The sequence below is a fragment of the Silurus meridionalis genome, chromosome 9, assembly GCF_014805685.1.
Source record: "Silurus meridionalis isolate SWU-2019-XX chromosome 9, ASM1480568v1, whole genome shotgun sequence".
Classification (NCBI taxonomy): domain Eukaryota; kingdom Metazoa; phylum Chordata; class Actinopteri; order Siluriformes; family Siluridae; genus Silurus; species Silurus meridionalis.
Window position 1 is genome coordinate 17,167,055 of NC_060892.1, and position 18,271 is coordinate 17,185,325.

Sequence of the window (18,271 nt, forward strand, 5' to 3'; positions counted from 1 at the left end):
ACCTCCCACATACACACACGCACACACACACACACACACGCACACACACAACCAATATGCTGACGTCAAAGCTGTCGTGAACCTCCACTGTCGTGAATGAAACACGTGCAAGAAGGCGATTTTTCTTATTACATTTTTCCGACGCATTGAAAAGGGGGTAAGGTAAGGGTAAAAAACGCGTCACTTACGTATTTTGACGACACACTAACGCCTTCAAACGATAGAAGTGAGCTTCCCTCCAAAGCTCACTACCACATACACACTTATACAGTGGCGGCCTGTGCATTTCACACCTAGGCCTTCAGTGTTGTCCCACATGAATCAACCCACCTGTTAATATCATCATTATGACGTCATGCCAATAGAAACTATCAATATTATAGAGAAATCTGCATCACAGACAGGTATCTCATGCAGCGAGAATGCCAGTGAACACAATTCAACAAGTCTCCTTTCACTGCAGCCACATCTGCATCACCCACATACATCATCTCTAACAGAAAAATCAATATTGACCTTTTGTAAGTACTTTTGTACGTCGCTCTGGACAATGGCATCTGCTAAATGCCATAAATGTAATTGTAGCCAGTTAAAATGATTTCAGGTTATCAGTGCATTTTGATGATACAACCTGAAGGAGATTAGAGACTGTGAGGCGTTGGCATGGGACAGTGTAGCTAGACAGCATCGCATGGTGGCCTGTAGGATTGTTTCGAGGGTGAAAAAGAAGAGGAAGAGGAGAGTGAAGACTAAAAGAAGAACAAGATGGTGGAAACTAAAGGAGGAAGTCTGTAGTGTGAGATTCAGGGAAGAGGTCAGACAAGAAGAGTTGGACACTAAGGAAGGTGAAAAGGATTTATACAGGCAGGGGGACCGAGCTGGGAAGGATGTGCTGCAAGTTAGAGCAATAAAGCAGGGAGATGGAAATGTGTTGACTAGTGAGGAGAGTGTTTTGAGAAGATGGAGGGAGTATTTTGGGAAGCTGATGAATGAGGAAAATGAGAGCGAGAGAAGGTTGGATGGTGTGGAGATGTTGAAGCAGGAAGTGGATAGGATTAGTAAGGAGGAAGTGAGAGCAGCGATTAAAAGGATGAAGAGTGGAAAGTCGGTTGGACCAGATGACATACCAGAAAAAGCATGGAGATGTTTAGGAGAGATGGCAGTGGAGTTTTTAACCAGATTGTTTAACAAGGTTTTGGAAGGTGAGAGGATGCCTGAAGAACGGAGAAGGAGTGTGCTGGTACTGATCAAAGTGTACGACAGGATGCAGAGAAAGGAGTTGTGGCATTGTATGAGGAAGTCAGGTGTGGCAGAGGAGTATGTGAGGGTGGTGCAGGACATGTATGAGGACAGTGTGACAGCAGTGAAGTGTGCAGTAGAAACGACAGACTGGTTCAAGGTGGAGGTGGGACTGCATCAAGGATCGGCTCTGAGCCCTTTCCTGTTTGCAGTGGTGATAACAAAGCTGATGGACGAGGTCAGACAGAAGTCTCCATGGACTATGATTTTGTGATTTGTGGTGAGAGTAGGGAGCAGGTTGAGAAGAGTCTTTTTGATTTCTGATAGTAGGGTATCTGCGAGAGTGAAAGGAAAGGTTTATAGGACTGTGGTGAGACCTGTGATGTTGGATGGTTTAGAGACAGTGGCATTGAGTAAAAGACAAGAGGTGGAGCTGGAGGTACCAGAGCTGAAGATGTTGAGATTTTCATTGGGAGTGACGAGGATGGACAAGATTAGAAACAAGTTTATTAGCGGGACAGTGCATGTAGAATGTTTTGGGAAGTAAGAGAGGATTGAGATGGTTTGGACATGTGCAGAGGAGGGACATGGGGTATATCGGTAGGAGAATGTTGAGGATGGAGCCACCAGGAAGGAGAAAAAGAGGAAGACCAAGGAGGAGGTTTATGGATGTGGTGAGGGAAGACATGCAGGTAGTTGGTTTGAAAGAGGCAGATGTAGAGGACAGGGGGGTATGGAGACGGATGATCCGCTGTGGTGACCTCTAAAGGGAGAAGCCATAAGAAGAAACACTGTTACATCAAAATAATTGGTCATAGTAACAGTAACTCTGTCATAAATTCCCTGTTACAGCATAATAACGTTCACTATTACACACTATTATAACAAAATAATTGACGTCATTGAAACACACCCAACTTTGTTTTCCCGCCATTATCCTGAAATGTGTTTTGACCCTGTACATCAGATTATTTTCATTACTAAGAGAAAAAAAGCTTGATTCAGATGATAAACAAAACGTTCTTAATGAGCCATATGACTCGTCTTTATGTTTATACCCTAACACACACACACACACACACACACACACACACACACACACACACACACACACAAAACGTGTACAATCAAGTGATTTCTTAGGTGTGTAAAATACCACTGATATCACGGACTGGAATAACAACAGGACGTTCACAGAGTCTACAGGATATACAATAATACCATCACACACACACACACACACACACACACACACACACACACACACACACGGGAGATTCTGACGGATTACTTCACAGAGATAAGATGTATCAGATGAACCACCCGCTTAACGTGCTTTTATCGTTATTACCGGTGACCTTGTTGATGCTCTGTGACATCACCGACATCAAAAGAACATGAAACACCATAGGTGTGTGTGAGTGTGTGTGTGTGTGTGTGTGTGTGTTAGTGAAGAAAGTGTCTGTGAGCACAATGTGGAGTTAGAGCACTGACACACGTTCCTTAGTTCTAATCACTGTTCTGTTCTCTTAAACAGTGGGCAGACCTTAGCGCACACACACACACACACACACACACACACACACACACACACACAGTCTCTAGAACCGAAATGAATGCGATATCTCAAACATCTAATACTTTAATGGAAGGTCAGTGTAATGCTCTAATGCAGAAAATCCTCGTACATGTCATTAATCTGACAGATCGCCTCCCATGAAAGCTATTCACTCCTGAGATTAATAACATTCCTCATAAATCACACCAGAACACAAATATACAGAAACCCTGAAGGGACCCACACAAGAACAACAAACAAACACAATCATAGAAACCTATATTATTTAATATTATTTTTTTATTTTATTCGTTAATTAAATAAAGTAAGTGTTGTGCAAGATACAATTCCACCATTTCCTCATTAAAAATATATGAAAATCATACTTACACTACATATATTTTTAGACTTATAGTGTTTATTTTCTATCCCCAAAGGCTCCTTCAAAAGAAACTATTTAATTCATAAATATATTTGTATTCTTTTATTTTATTTTAGTAAACTTAATTTTTATTCTGGTTTGTTAATTTATTCACCAAGTTAGTTTATTCTTTGTAAAAAATATATATATATATAATAATAAAAAAAAAAACAAGATCAGAGAAGGGAAATTTTGATTCTTTTTATTTAAAATGTTATTAGTCACATATCTACAAATTTAAAGATTCAAGAGTTTATTGTCATATGTACAGGAAACAGTGTGTTACACCAAATTCCTACCATGAGAAAATCTCACTAAAACAATTTGTGAATTACATGTAATTCACTCAAATGTTTCATTTCCTCATTTGTATCTTTCAAATCATAACTTCGTGATTGTAACGTATGTAACAAGCTGCAATCTGTTGTCTTACTAACTTCAAGAGAGAGAAAAACATACACAAATCAAATCCCCAAAGGTTTATTGTTGTACAAACAGACATTTATTTGTGAAAAACTTCATATTTGGGCAGTGAGGCACATTCATAGTCATAATCCAAAAACACCTTGAAACTTGATTCACGCACACACACACTTTTTTTTTTTTTTTTTTTACATTTACATTAATGGCATTTTGGCATATGCCCTTGCAGAGTGATTTCCAACTGAGCAGGGGAGAGTTAAGGGCCTTGCTCAAGGGCCCAGCAGTAGCAGCATGTGACCTGCTGATCCAAAGTCCAATGCCTTAACCACGGAGTTACTACCTCCCTCATGCACACACACTCCAGAGATGTAGTTCTCTCATATTATTATTTTCATTCATATTAGTTTTCAACATTCCTTTTTATTTATTTTTATTTTTTTACCAAAATGTAAACAAAACTACAGGCAGCTCCAGTATTATTGGCACCCTTAATAAAGACAGATAAAAAAATCTGTGTATTTAGTTTTAAATCATCATGAAAACATTGTTTAACAAAAAAAAAGTCAAAATGATTGCTTTGCAATATTTGTGAATAACAACACTATCCATTTTTACTTCTTTTCTGTTTTACATCCATCACAAATAATACAAAAAGCATGTTCGATTCGAAACTCTGCAACTTTCTGTGCACCCAACATCCAAGCAAGATATATATATATATATATATATATATATATATATATATATATATATATATATATATATATATATATATAGATATATATATAGATAGATATATATATATTTTTTATTTTTATTTTTTTTTTTTACTTTAAACTAACAACTGACTGAAACCAATTCATACAAAATCAGTTCAGTTGTAAAGACCAGAAGGGATTTAAATTGGAATTATTTTCAAAAAGCAGATACAGAGCACTAAACCTGCACTCACAGAAATGTGCTCAAGAAGTTTGGTGCAAGTTTCTGTATTGTTCACTGGCTCTTAGATTCACCTCATAAACGACTTTGTTATCAACCGGATGTGTTAGGAGAAAGACAAACAGGAAGTGGAGAGCATGAGGGTCATCGTGGAAAACAAAAACACCTGTAGAATGTCTGGGATCTCTTATTCTCACACACACACACACACACACACACACACACACACACACTCACAAAACGTGCAGATCTTCATGATAAACACAGTTCAATTTGGAAGAAAAAAGTAAAAGAAAATTGCTCTAATGTGTCTGTTTTTCAAAGCTCTCTTTAGGACTTGTTCTCACACACACACACACACACACACACACACACACACACACACACACACACACACACACACAGCCGAGTTGGAGCAGTTCTTCTTAATATGGTTCTCAGGTGAGAACACGGGGATGAGAGTGTCTTGATCTGCATCCGAGTGAGAAAGTGATTAGACAGAAATGCCCTGCATTCCAGGGATTGGAGAAGTCAGACACACAATCAAAATTACACAACCTGTCATTTAAAGGTATTTTTTATAATTATCCAATCATTTATTCAGCACGGACTCTGTGCGCTGGTGAATTTGGTCATTTGGACACGTCCTGAATCCCTCATGGGTAAAAATGAGTTTTGACCTATTTTGACGTATTTTAAGTTTTGAGTTTTTCAGACACATACCTCTAACATAATTTTTGGTTCTTTTCCTTTTTGGTAGGTTTCATGATTTATATGGTCAAGCAAAACCGACAAAAACAAACAGCTAACAATCAATTTTGCTAGGATTCAGAACCGACATATGTTTACCTATAATATTCATATAGACAATGCTGCATTTTTATTTTATGTAAGAAATTATAAACTGGAAAAAAAGTCACCTTTAGGTACCAGACCCAGTTAGACACACACATGCACATGCGCACACACGCACACACACACACGCACACTTTGAGTCCCTCACTCGCGAGGCTGAATGTCCAGCATGATCTCAGCCATGCTGATCAGCTTGGCTTCCTCCAGGGCACTGATGAGACGCCCCAGCTTGGCGTTCCGTCCCTCTGATTGGATGAAGCGTCCCAGGAGCTGATAGGCCTGTTCATAAAGCCCCTCCCTCTCATACTCATAGGCAAGATTGTCAATGGCTGTCCCCTTCAGTGCCCGGCAGTTCTTCTGTAATGCTCGACCCACTCGCTTCCAATCACGGCCCACGTGAGAAGCGAAGCGCTGCTGATCCCCGGCTGTCAGAGGCCTGTCGTCTTTAAGGATGTGTACAGAAACAGTACAAAGATGTTACTAAAAATGTCATCATCATCTTTCTGCCAGCAAAAACAAAGCCACCACTGCTTCTTCTGTTGCTCTAGGCATTCTCCCGGGATCAGTCCTTCACCTTGTTCAATGCTAGAACAAAATCTAACACATCCCTGCTCCCACCTGCCTTTCGATCACATAACTGTCACATTAAACAAAAAGCAGGACTTAATTCTGACTTAAGTGAAATTAAGGAAGCGAAAACCAAAACTAAAAGTGTCTTGTCTTTATTATTATTATCATTAATTAGCTTTTTCCATTGATGTCATCTAAGACTTTGAAAACTATCAATAAGAATTATTTAAATAATTATGTAATACTTTAAATTAAAACACGACTTGAGCAGACAAAAAATAGCATAAGATATTCCTTTATTCGTCCCACAGTGGGGACATTTCTAGATACATTGTTAATGTGCCTACTAACCAAAAGGTCATGCTTTCAGCTGGTTCATTAAACCAGTGGGAAAAGTTTTCTGTAAAACAGGTTAATATCTGCTGCATTTTTTTCACCTGTTATTTTATGTCAACGTTTGATTGCAGTCCTTTTTTAAAAGGTTGACAAATATTTAAAATAAATGACCCTAAGTCATTGTTTCATTCTTAAACATACAGTAGGATTAAAAGAATAAATAAATTGGTGCTCACCGAACAAACGTTTCTGGAAAAGGAAGCAGTTCTTGGGCACTTCCTTCCGTGTCTGGATGGGTGGAATATAGCTGTTCTGTAGCTGCTGCTCGAGTTGCGTGACTTCGTCGTCCCGCAAACGCATGGGCTGTAATCCACCGAACATGTTAGTGTGATAATAAGATGAACCTTACAATCCCTTCAAAATCATGATGTTTGTCAGGGAATTCTTTTGCATAATTACCTTCATTTTACATTTTTATGTCAATTTCAAATGTATATTTTTTATGATTATTATAATTATTAGCTTTTCCCCGTATTTATACTGAATAATAAAGTGGGAGTATGAGTGTGCGACTTAGTGTGTAATAAGTAAAGCATGTGAGTGAGTGACTGTGTGTATATGTAAGTGAGTGAGTAAATGAGTAAATATATGAGAGAGTGAATGAGTATGTGAGTGAGTGAGTGTGTGAGTGAATGAGTAAGTGTTTGTGAGTGAATGAGTGTGTGTGTGTGTGAGTATATGAGTGTGTATGTGAGTAAGTGAGTGCGTGAGTGAGTATGAGTGAATGAGTGAGTGAGTAAATGAGTGAGTGAATGAGTGTGTGTGTGAGTATATGAGTGTGTATGTAAGTAAGTGAGTGCGTGAGTGAGTATGTGAGTGAATGAGTGAGTGAGTAAATGAGTGAGTGAATAAGTGTTTGTGTGTGAGTGAGTTTGTGAGTGAATGAGTGAGTATATAAGTGTGTATGTGAGTGAATGAGTGTGAGTAAATGAGTGAGTGAGTGAGTGAGTGAATGAGTGTGTGTGTGTGTGTGAGTGTTTGTGAGTGAGTATATAAGTGTGTATGTGAGTGAATGAGTGTGAGTAAGTAAATGTGCGTGAGTGAGTGAATGAGTGTGTTTGTGTGTGTGAGTAAGTGTTTATGAGTGAATGAGTGAGTATATGAGTGTGTATGTGAGTAAATGAGTGAGTGAGTGAATGAGTGAGTGAGTACCTGAGACTGATATATGTGCTGTAGACAGAGTTCTGGATCTTGAATGCTGTGGTCCAGAGTATGTGTTCCAGCCTTGAGTGTGGCATTCATGCCTAATCCGTCAGGAAGTGAGAGCAAGCGCGATACATGCTGGGAGAAGAACTGAAGCAGTGACCCGGACACGTAGCTGTCCAGGAAACGCCTACAGGGAACGATTTCCGTAAACTTCAACTCCACTCCAAGAAATGGATCAGCGTCATGAAGCTTAAGGATTTCATAACCATCAAGTCCACCGGCAACATCTGGTATACAGAATGGTGTTACTAACACTGAACACTTGTATTCGTTAGAGAAACAGGACATTTTAATTTAATAAGCACCTGATACTATAGAAAACAAATACCAGCTTTGCACACAGTGATGAGGTGATTTTGACCAATTCTCCTCTGCAGACTTGCTCCAAGTTGTTCAGGTTGCTTGGTTGATGCTTATGGATTACAATTTTTATATAGCGTCACAGATTCTCAATATGATTAAAATCAGGCCTTTTTTCACTGGGCCACTGCAGGACATTGATGTTTTGAGCCACTCCAATGTTTATTTGGCTTTATCATTATTGTCCTGCTAAAAAGTGAATTTTCTCCAAAGCTTCAGTTTGTTAGTGGACTAAAGCAGATTCTTTTGCAGTATTTCCTAATTTTTTTTATTCATCCATTCTTCCTTCAATTCTAACTAGATGCCCAGTTCCTGTTGAGAAGCATCCTCACAGCATGCTTCTGCCACCATACCTAACTGGAAATGGTGCGTTTTGAGGCATGGGAAGTGATAGATTTGCACCACACCATAATGCTTTGGCCAAAAAGCTCCATCCTAATCTCATCATCACAAACACTTCTCTCGTATTACAGCTCGGCCATTTGCTTGCTTTCACATGGCAATTTCTAAGTAACGGTGTTTAATGAGTTACTTAGTCAGGAATCTGAATACTTTTGCAAGGCTCTGTGTGTTAAAGTAGATGGAGGGAATAATATACAGGAGGGAATAATAAAAACACTATGCTTAAAATATTTAAAAAGAAATTCTTCTTCTTCTGGCTGCTCCAGTTAGGGGTCGCCACAGCGGATCATCTGTCTCTATACTACTCTGTCCTCTACATCTGCCTCTTTCAAACCAACTACCCGCATTTCTTCCCTCATCACATTCATAAACCTCCTCCTTGGTCTTCCTCTTTTCTTCCTCCAGATACCCTTCTATCACAAATCACTCCTGTCACTCTTCTCCACTCACTCCACTCTGCCTGCACTGTTTTCTTTAATTCTCTAACACACTCCACTGTTGTGCACTGTTGACCCCAGGTACCTGAACTCCTCCACCTTCTCCACCTCTTCTCCCTGCAACCGCACCACTCCACTGCCCTCCTTTTCATTCACACACATGTACTCTGTCCTACTCCTACTGACTTTCATTCCCCTTCTCTTCAGCATGTACCTCCACCTCTCCAGACTCTTCTCAACCTGCTCACTACTCTCACCACACATCACAATATCATCCGCAAACATCATAGTCCATGGAGACTCCTGTCTGACCTCGTCCGTCAACCTGTACATCACCACTGCAAACAGGAAAGGGCCCAGAGACGATCCTCGACGTAGTCCAACCTCCACCTTGAACCAGTCTGTCGTTCCTACTGCACACTTCACTGCTGTCACACTGCCCTCATACATGTCCTGCACCACCCTCATACACTTCTCTGCCACACCGGACTTCCTCATACAGTACCACAACTCCTCTCTTGGCACTCTGTCGTACGCTTTCTCAAATCCACAAACACACAATGCAACTCCTTCTGACATTCTCTATACTTCTTCATCAACATTCTCAAAGCAAATAATGCGTCTGTGGTGCTCTTCCTCTGCATGAAACCATACTGTAGCTCACAGATGGTCACCTCTTCTCTCAGCCTGGCTTCCATGACTCTTTTCCATAACTTCATGGTGTGACTGATCAACTTAATTCCCCTGTAGTTACTGCAGGTCTGCACATCTCCCTTATGCTTAAAGGTCAGTACCAGCACACTCCTTCTCCATTCCTCAGGCATCCTCTCACCTTCCAAAATTTTGATAAACAATCTGGTTGAAAACTCCACTGCCATCTCTCCTAAACATCTCCACGCCTTTACAGGTATGTCTCTCTTCATCCTCTTAATCACTGTTCTTACTTCCTCCTTACTAATCCTATCCACATCCTGCTTCACAATCTCCAGACCATCCAACCTTCTCTCTCTCTCATTTTCCTCATTCATCAGCTTCTCAAAATACTCCCTCCACCTTCTCAACACACTCTCCTCACTAGTCAACACATTTCCATCTCCATCCTTTATTGCTCTAACTTGCAGCACATCCTTCCCGGCTCGGTCCCCCTGCCTGTATAAATCCTTTTCTCCTTTCTTAGTATCCAACTTCAAATACACCTCCTCATATACCTTTTCGTTATCTTTTGCTACATCCCTCTTCACCTGCTGCCGCATCTCCTTGTACTCCTGCCTACTTTTCTCAAAATAATAAAAATACATTATTCTTCCAATTTGTCAAATCGTTTCCTTTAACATTCAGGTCTAAAAATTTGTAAAGTAGAAGACAGAAACCTTTTTAAATATTGTTACAAGGTTTAGGGCTGCCGCATGATGCAAGAAAGTAAGGAAAAACCCTAAAAATCTCACACAAAAGCCTTTTTCCATTTATGTTTTTTATTTACTTTACTTTGGATGTTAGTAAAGATTGAAAATGGAAAAAAGTCTAGAGAGCTATTAATTTACAGTGTCATTTACAGTAAGGTTTTTAAATGATTTTAACGATTTCTAGCTCAAATCTTTTTAAAAGGTCTTTCTGTAAATTCGTAAAAAATTGACCATACTTATGTGATGACATGTACACACAAACACACACACCTGTTAGAGTGAGTTTAATGGCCTTGAAAATGCTGAATTTCTCTTGCTGGTCTTTGTAGCAGGACAGTAGATCAAGTTCTGGACTGCAGCAGCGCAAAAACAGCACAACGCACCCTGACCACGCACGATCATTCAGACTGCTCACTGTTAACTTCTGCAAAAACAAGCACAACAAAAGTTACTTTTCACATGTAACTCTTGTGCAAAATAATGTAACAACATAATCTGAGTTTATTCCATATCCTTTTGTTTTTGTTTATTTTTTGTTTGTTTGGGGGGGTTGGGGGGGTCTGGTGGCCAGACAATGCACTGCACTTACATTTTTCCCCACCCATGAATGTGAGAGAGAGAATGAGAGATGAATAAAATCCAGATTTGCGTACCGATAAATCTGTGTTTATGTCCATTTTCTGAGCATTCCAAACTCCTCTGTTCCCCTCAGAGCCTGAAACCCTGAAAGATTTGTATAACAGCAGCTTTCACAGTAGTGCAGGTTCATATCAATGTGCTCATTCTGATATGTTATCTATAGCAACAACTCATTACACTGACATGTACAGCCGACATTCAACTAATAAACAAAATGTTTTATAGTAACACCTGTGTAATTGATAAATGATGTGCTGAGGAGAAGATGATTTGACAATAATGTAATGAGTCTCCAGTGTCAGTGCTTTGCAAGTGTAGAAGCTGGACTGCTGTGAAGGAGTGTGTTGAGTCTCATACAGGATAAAATTCCCAAATAACTCCCAGCATTTCAACAATAAACTTTGGATCCACCTGATAATCTACCCGGATAAATCTCTTACCGAGGACTGGAGACAGACAAAAAGAAAGGCAAAAAGAAAAGATAAAAAGAAATGAACGACAGACAAAAGGAGAGACAAGGAAGGCAAAAAGAACGATTGTTGACAGGCAGAAAAACAGATAGAAAAAGATTAATCGAATGGCAAAAGAATTAGTTAGTGGATAGATGGATGAATAAATAAATGAATGAATGGATTCACACTTACAATATTTGCCAGATGCCCAGAGTGACTTATTCTTATATCTTTATAAAGCAGAGCAGGTTCGAGTTGAGAGCCTTTTTAAAGGGCCCCGTATTAGCAACTTGGTGGTGTAGGGATTTAAACTAACAACCTTTCGATCAGAAGTCCAACTTGGACAGTTTAAATGTATGAATTACCGAGAAAGAAAGACAGACACAGATAGACAAAAAGACAGAATGACAGAGAAACAATAAACGGATGAATAAATGAATGAAAAAAACAAGATATGACAGGGCAACAAAAAAATTAATAGATGGGTAGATGAGTAATAGATGGAAAGATGAATTAATAAATGAATGGACAGATCATTTAATAGATGGACAAATAAATAAGTGATAGATAAATAAATAACCAAATGAATAAATGAATGGGTGGTAATAAGTGGATATGTGGGTAAACAAATCAATTAATAGATGGAGGAATAAAGAAATAAGTGATGAATGAATGAATGAATGAATGAATGAATGAGTGGATATGGGGATGAATAAATGAATGAACAGACTGATGGATGGATGAATGAAATGAATGGCTGGAGGGATGGACAGACCCTGGACCCTTAAAAGCGGAGACTTCAACCCCATTTAGAGTTTTTCCGCATCTTACTGGGGAAATTGTATTATCCTTATTCAGCATATTATTACATTTGAAAATGCTGAAGTCCTGATGATGAGTGGAGCTGGTTTTATTTCCGCTTCTGCAGTTCTCTGCTGTAAAATACTGAGGTGAAGAAATGAAGATTTCCTTCTTATCTTAGGTCTTAACCCGCAGCTCGTGCGCGCATGGACGAACAGGAAGTGCGCGCGGCGCGTCACGCGAGTTTCGTTCGCAGGTAAAAGTTAATAAAACGCGAGACAGGAAAAGGTGACATGACTTTTAAAAAAGGTGTACAACTTTTTAGTAGAAGTTGTGTATTCTAACGAAATCATCGTGAAAAAATCTCCTTAAGGCGACACGAAGAAAATCGAACTTCTCCAACGTAAATATTTCCACTGACTGCAAGAGTGACGTTTCAAGCTAACAAGCTACTTAGCTTAGTCAATTAGCAAAATAAACTTTTCTAGCAACGAACTGTAAAAAAAATATCGATTAGAGTGAATTAAATGAATTAAATAATTACTTACACGCTGATTGGAAGCAGTTTTGTGCAAAAAAAAAAAAAATAGCAGCACTTGGAAATAAAGGAGTTTTAGAAGTCAGACAAAAAACACTGTCTAAGTCGGTCTGTATGGGAACGCGCCTACGTCACCATTCTCCGGATTCCGATTGGGTGGGACGCCCGTGAGCGTTAAGCTGATTGGTCGAAGGATTTGGGGCGTGGCGATCAGGTAGGGATGTAGGAAAAAGTAAACTCGGCTCTAGCCGTTCTTGCTAGCTACGGCAACACGACCGCCATATTGGAACGGTCTCCAAGGGTATAAGGAGACGTTGATCTGACTTTATACATTTAGTCACAACCCTCTTCATTTGTACGTGTTTTGAGCATTTCTTTAGTTTTGGACGTGATCATTTGTTAGTACGTCTTACGTAATGTAAATAAAAAAGACGTTTAACATTTTGTTTTTAAAAACTGCCACAGTTTTTGGATTAAAAATACTCATAAATCACCCATTGCTGAGCAAGTGCTTTAGTGCTGTGGTATTTAATATATAGCACACTTCAAATTACACTTTATATATATCCTGTTACACGTGTGACGTTTTTGTTTTTATATTTTAATAAACGCTGAAACGTCAGGTCCATTAACTTGGTAATGAACTTTTAGACTTGCCCTCTCCAAGATGGCGGCGGAGATTGACTTGTCTGACGCAGCCTGGTCACGCGGAAGTGAAGGAGTCTAAGGAAGCAACGATCAACACTGATCACTATGAAGAAGGGAAGGAACTACAGTATATAACCCAATATTGTAGTGATTTAGATTTTATAAGATCTATTTAGACTTTTTGTTGATTATTGCTTGGTTTGAAAGACAGATTAATGGAACTTCCAGAGGAAATCCTTGCACACATTTTCTCTTTTCTGCCACTGAAGGATAAATGCAGTGCCTTTCTAGTGTGTAAAACATGGTCCAACAGCTTAACCTGTTCCAGCGCATGGACACACACTGAGATCAGGTGAGTAGAAAAGATTTAGCATGATCTGTAATGAGTGTTATTAAAGTTTTGTGATTTCATTTGGTTTATGTATTTGTCCAATCAGGTGTGAGTCTGGAGACTGTGTTCCTCAGAGGTTCTCTGCTCTTCTACCATGTATCAGACACTTGAAGCTTATTGTCAGTGTGGCAGATCCTTCTCATCGGGAGACTGGACTTTGGGTTTTACAGCAGGTTCTAGCCAGAGGCGAGGGCAGATTACGCATGTTATGCGTCAGCTGTTTGGGGAACCCGCCTCTATTTTACGCAGGACAAGATCTGCTTCAGGGACTGGTGGACGTCCTAACAAGCGGCTCGTCCCTCATGGCGCTGGACCTGAGAGGTGTGCCATTCACCCTGAATGATGGCTTTGTAAAGAGCATCGCTGCGCTGTGCCCTGCCCTGCAAAGTCTCTTCATCAATAACAGTTCTTTGGTGTGTGGCGTCATCTCGGAGACAATCAGGGACGTCCTTAAATGCTGTCCAGCCCTGAATACCATCGGGCTCTTCCAAGCAAGCGTATCTCACGATGTCCTTCGAGATCTTTTAGAACCCCAGAGAACAGAACTGAAGCTGCTCGAGCTGCGCTGTGAGCGCTCACTAAAGTACGTCACACCACTTTCTGACCAAGTTTGGGCAGATATGAGACGCAGACATCCTAGACTGAGAGTGGACATGGAGTTGGACCACACACTCCCAGAGCTGCAGGTTCCTGGCGTGATTCAACCCAGCATCCCTGTGAGACAGCTCCGCCTCCACACATGGACCTGTCTACTGGATGAGCTACGTGTCGTGGCGCAGAGTTACTCAGGAACCCTGGAGGTGCTCGAGCTGCAGACCACTGCGTCCCCTGAGCTCAATACAGTGTTGATCACCTTGGCAACGCAGTGCAGGAAACTCCGCGAGGTTCACTGTTACTGTGTGGTTTCACAGAACGTGATAGAAGCATTCTGCTCACTGTGTCCTGACCTACACAGATACACCCTCAAAACACGCAAAGAACTTCACCCCTGGACCTGCACCACTCTTAGATAACGCACACACAGTCCCTTTTTTTCCCACAGCACTGTTGAGGTCTGGGTTGTGAATCATGAGAAGGTATTGACTCATTCTCTGTAACAGAATCCTTGACAATAGTGCAGGTTAATAGTAATGCACTTATTCTAATACATTAACGTTTTCATGGCAACTGTTCATATAAAAGGACTTGTACCACACACACTTCAATGATGAAAAAACGTTTATTAACATTTATGGAAGCTATTATTTTATTTATTTTTGTCATTTTTCCTAACAGTACATTGTTACTTCAAATTGAAGCCAAATGGGATTTGTGAGTAGCAGAATTGTCAGTGTAGGTTTTGATATTTAATATTTAATGGCTGACAGAAATGTGAAATTATAGGTTTCTTACAAAATATATAAAAAAAAATTGTTTCACTTTGATGTTTTTCTTCTCCACATCTGTGCAAAAGATAATATTGCCCATTTTTATTTATGAGATTTGTTTTTTTATATCCCCATTTAACTCAAGTACTTTTTGTGCCTTAGCTAAAATTAAGACAAACTTCTGGAAGGATAAAAGGTTTCATTTCTTACCTTCCTATGTTTGTTACACGTTGGATCTTACTACATTAATATTAAGGACAAAATAAGTATAAATAAATGTATGAATGTAAAAAGAAATTAACACTCAATATGGTCAATAAAAATGATCACAATTTAATGAATGCCTTTTACTTTTTTCTTTTTTTTATATTTAAACATTAATACATTTAGTGGTCCCCATACTTTAATTAGTTTGGCGATCCTAACCTCAGGATGCAGACATACTATCGACATAAGACAGCTATGCTAACTGTTAACACTTCTATTAAGAACATATCGAACATGGCGATCAAAATTAGAGAACAATTTATTAACAGTTAAATAATTCTGAAATAATGTCATCTTCACTGCTCAACAGTTGAAGGAGTTTTTGTCCTGTCTATACCATGCTACCAGAACACCTTTTCCACAAAATAACTAAAGCATTTAAAAAAAAAACAAAAACATTATTTTGCAAAAAACACACTGATCGAAATTAGAGAAAACTTTCAGATACCTCCCAGTTATTGTTGTTAATCTGGTATCTGGTGCTAATTTCCTTGAATATCTGTCAACCCCTATTTAACTGGCAGCCTAAATTCCAGTTTCACTGACTCTGCAAGATGGTGGGCCGTTCTAAAGTGACTGAAAGCCTCCGGCAGCAGGTTGTCCAGATGAAGGCTCAAGGGATGACCCTATCAGCCATAGCAAGACAAGTTGGTCGTTCCAAATCTGTGATTTCAAGAATATTGAATCTTTACAACATCACAAACTCATTCAAGTCCGCAAAGAAGGCTGGTCGTCCACGGAAGACAAATACAAGAGAGGACAGGACACTGCAGGGGATCTCAATGGGCAATCGTTTCCACACTGCAGCTGGAATTGCTCACCAGTTCAGCGCTGAACAGGGTAAGCATCTGTCTCGTCATACAGTCTTCTCGACGTTTAAGAGCATTTGGACTGAAAGCCCACTCTGCAGTGACCAAACCTCTCATTAGCAGAAATAATCAAAAGGCTAGACTAAGCTTTGCTGAGGAGCATGTTGTGTGGACAGAGGAGAACTGGTTCAAAGTTCACTTCAGTGATGAAAGCAAGTTTATTTTATTTGGGTCTGATGGGAAACATTATGTTCGGCGACAAACTGGAGAAAGACTGAACCCACAGTGTGTAAAGCAGTCAGTGAAAAGTGGAGGAGGAAGTGTCATGGTTTAGGGCATGTTTTCTGCAGCAGGAGTTGGGCCTCTTATACAGCTACATGGCAGAGTGAATGCAAATGTTTATCAGAACCTTCTTCAACAACATATGGTTCCTTCCCTGCGTTCATCACCCAATCAGCCCGCAGTGTTCATGCAGGACAACGCTCCATGTCACACAGCAAAACGGGTAAAGCAGTTCCTTGAAACTGAAAACATTGAAATAATGACATGGCCTGCCCAGAGTCCTGATCTCAACCCAGTAGAGAACCTCTGGAAAATCCTTGACAATCCGTGACAAAGTTATGGCCAAGAAACCCACTACAGTCACTGAACTGTGGAGGAGACTGGAAGAAGAGTTGACCAAAATCACACCAGAGCAGTGTGAGAGACTTGTGCTGTCCTGTGGCCGCAGATGTGCTGAAGTCATTCAGAGCAGAGGCCTGTACACTTCCTAATGATTGCTGACTGTTGTAACCTTCAGAAAATTTTGTTGTAATCTTTTTCCATGCTACAGTCACTGTTGTTCTCTAATTTTGATCAGTGTGTTTTCTGCAAAATAATGTTTTTTTTTTTTTAATTGCTTTAGTTATTTTGTGGAAAAGGTGTTCTGGTAGCATGGTATAGACAGGACAAAAACTCCTTCAACTGTTGAGCAGTGACGATGACATTATTTCAGAATTGTTCAATTGTTTATAAATTGTTCTCTAATTTTGATCGCCAGTGTTTATGTATAAGATCTTGAGTGGCAGAACACAGACAGACCTGCTATGGGATAAATAAAAATACCATCAGTAACGCAGCACGGAATAAAACGATTCAATGTCAACAACATTTAAGTGGCTTTTATTGTCATTTCAACTATATACAGTTGGCACACTACACTTGAACATAATAAAACATTCCTCCAGGCCCAAGGTGTCACACGGCAACATAAGATAACACCGGTCTAGATAAAGTGCAAAAATACACCACAGTACAGTACAATAGCACAGCAAATAACAGTGCAGAGCCGAACAGAAAACAGAGCTAATGTGGAATAAAGTACAAAGACATTGTCCAATTTATAATAAATACTGACGTTTACTGAGTTGGAATGTAGGGGTCTATTTTGTGTGTGCATGTCAGTCCAGTCAGACAGAAGTCTGCAAAGAAACTCTTACACAGTCTGGTTGTGGGAGCAGAATGTACTTTTTTCCAGAGAACACGATATTAAAGAATATGTTTGGGTGAGTGTGTTCAGCCACAATACTGGGTGGATTTTCAAATGCAACATGATGTGCAAAAGTCCATGATTGAGGGGAAAAAAAAAGAGTCTCAGATGATCTTTACTGTTCTCAATATCCTCTGCAGACACAGTGCAATTTCCAAACCAGGCAGTGATGCAGATTCTCAGGATGTTCCCGATAGTCCCTCTGTAGAACTAATTCTACGGAGGAGCCATAGACGTTTACCCGAGAGTGATCACGCCATGTCCTCCTGAAGTCAACAACCGCCGTTGTTTGCTAAGCTAAGGCAAATAATAGCAACGCTCCTATAAACCAGAGAGTTGACTATAATGTAATGACTGTATATCTTATATACGGACAATAAAATACATAAAAAAACGTGTCAAAATACAGAAATAAGTGTAAAAGTCTAGAATGCATTCACTTTATTATGCCCCTTTTTTGACTAAAAGTGTGTATTTCCCTATTTATGAATTCATACATATATTTATACATAAGTATTTTTTTAACCCCAGGGCACAAAACCCTGAATTCATAACAGGTTCCCGATAGAACCTTCTGAATGGCAGAACCATTAGCCACCCTTTGAGTATAAATCTGAGTTTA

General features: G+C 39.6%; 2 protein-coding genes across 7 annotated transcripts; one reads left to right on the forward strand and one right to left on the reverse strand.

The window, feature by feature from the left end:
• Positions 1 to 5,141: 5,141 nt before the first annotated feature.
• tradd (tnfrsf1a-associated via death domain) lies at positions 5,142 to 12,786 on the reverse strand. 2 transcript variants are annotated; one of them, XM_046857310.1, is made up of 6 exons: positions 12,650 to 12,786; positions 10,863 to 10,932; positions 10,480 to 10,633; positions 7,554 to 7,834; positions 6,578 to 6,704; positions 5,142 to 5,878 (listed from the first exon to the last, which is right to left on the reverse strand). In XM_046857310.1, exons 2-6 carry the CDS (start codon positions 10,884 to 10,886, stop codon positions 5,580 to 5,582), a joined length of 885 nt encoding a protein of 294 aa, XP_046713266.1. In that variant the 5' UTR covers positions 10,887 to 10,932; positions 12,650 to 12,786; the 3' UTR covers positions 5,142 to 5,579. The 2 variants fall into 2 exon arrangements, with proteins under 2 accessions (XP_046713266.1, XP_046713264.1); XM_046857308.1 differs by lacking the exon at positions 12,650 to 12,786 and adding an exon at positions 12,170 to 12,303.
• Positions 12,126 to 15,382, forward strand: fbxl8 (F-box and leucine-rich repeat protein 8). Of its 5 annotated transcripts, none has more exons than XM_046857305.1 (3): positions 12,126 to 12,250; positions 13,291 to 13,639; positions 13,725 to 15,382. In XM_046857305.1, exons 2-3 carry the CDS (start codon positions 13,503 to 13,505, stop codon positions 14,689 to 14,691), a joined length of 1,104 nt encoding a protein of 367 aa, XP_046713261.1. In that variant the 5' UTR covers positions 12,126 to 12,250; positions 13,291 to 13,502; the 3' UTR covers positions 14,692 to 15,382. The 5 variants fall into 5 exon arrangements, with proteins under 5 accessions (XP_046713261.1, XP_046713257.1, XP_046713258.1 ...); XM_046857301.1 differs by lacking the exon at positions 12,126 to 12,250 and adding an exon at positions 12,269 to 12,357; XM_046857302.1 differs by lacking the exon at positions 12,126 to 12,250 and adding an exon at positions 12,378 to 12,504.
• The last annotated feature ends 2,889 nt before the right edge of the window (positions 15,383 to 18,271 follow it).

What these genes read in the sequence shown, in the direction of transcription:
- tradd (XM_046857308.1), bottom strand. An exon ending in ACATAAACACAGATTTATCG is followed by an intron (nt 10,634 to 10,862) that starts GTACGCAAATCT and finishes TTGTTTTTGCAG; the next exon opens with AAGTTAACAGTGAGCAGTCT. An exon ending in CATTAAACTCACTCTAACAG is followed by an intron (nt 7,835 to 10,479) that starts GTGTGTGTGTTT and finishes TCTGTATACCAG; the next exon opens with ATGTTGCCGGTGGACTTGAT.
- fbxl8 (XM_046857305.1), top strand. Translation starts at nt 13,503, where the DNA reads ATGGAACTTCCAGAGGAAATCCTTGCACACATTTTCTCTTTTCTGCCA. An exon ending in TGGACACACACTGAGATCAG is followed by an intron (nt 13,640 to 13,724) that starts GTGAGTAGAAAA and finishes TTGTCCAATCAG; the next exon opens with GTGTGAGTCTGGAGACTGTG.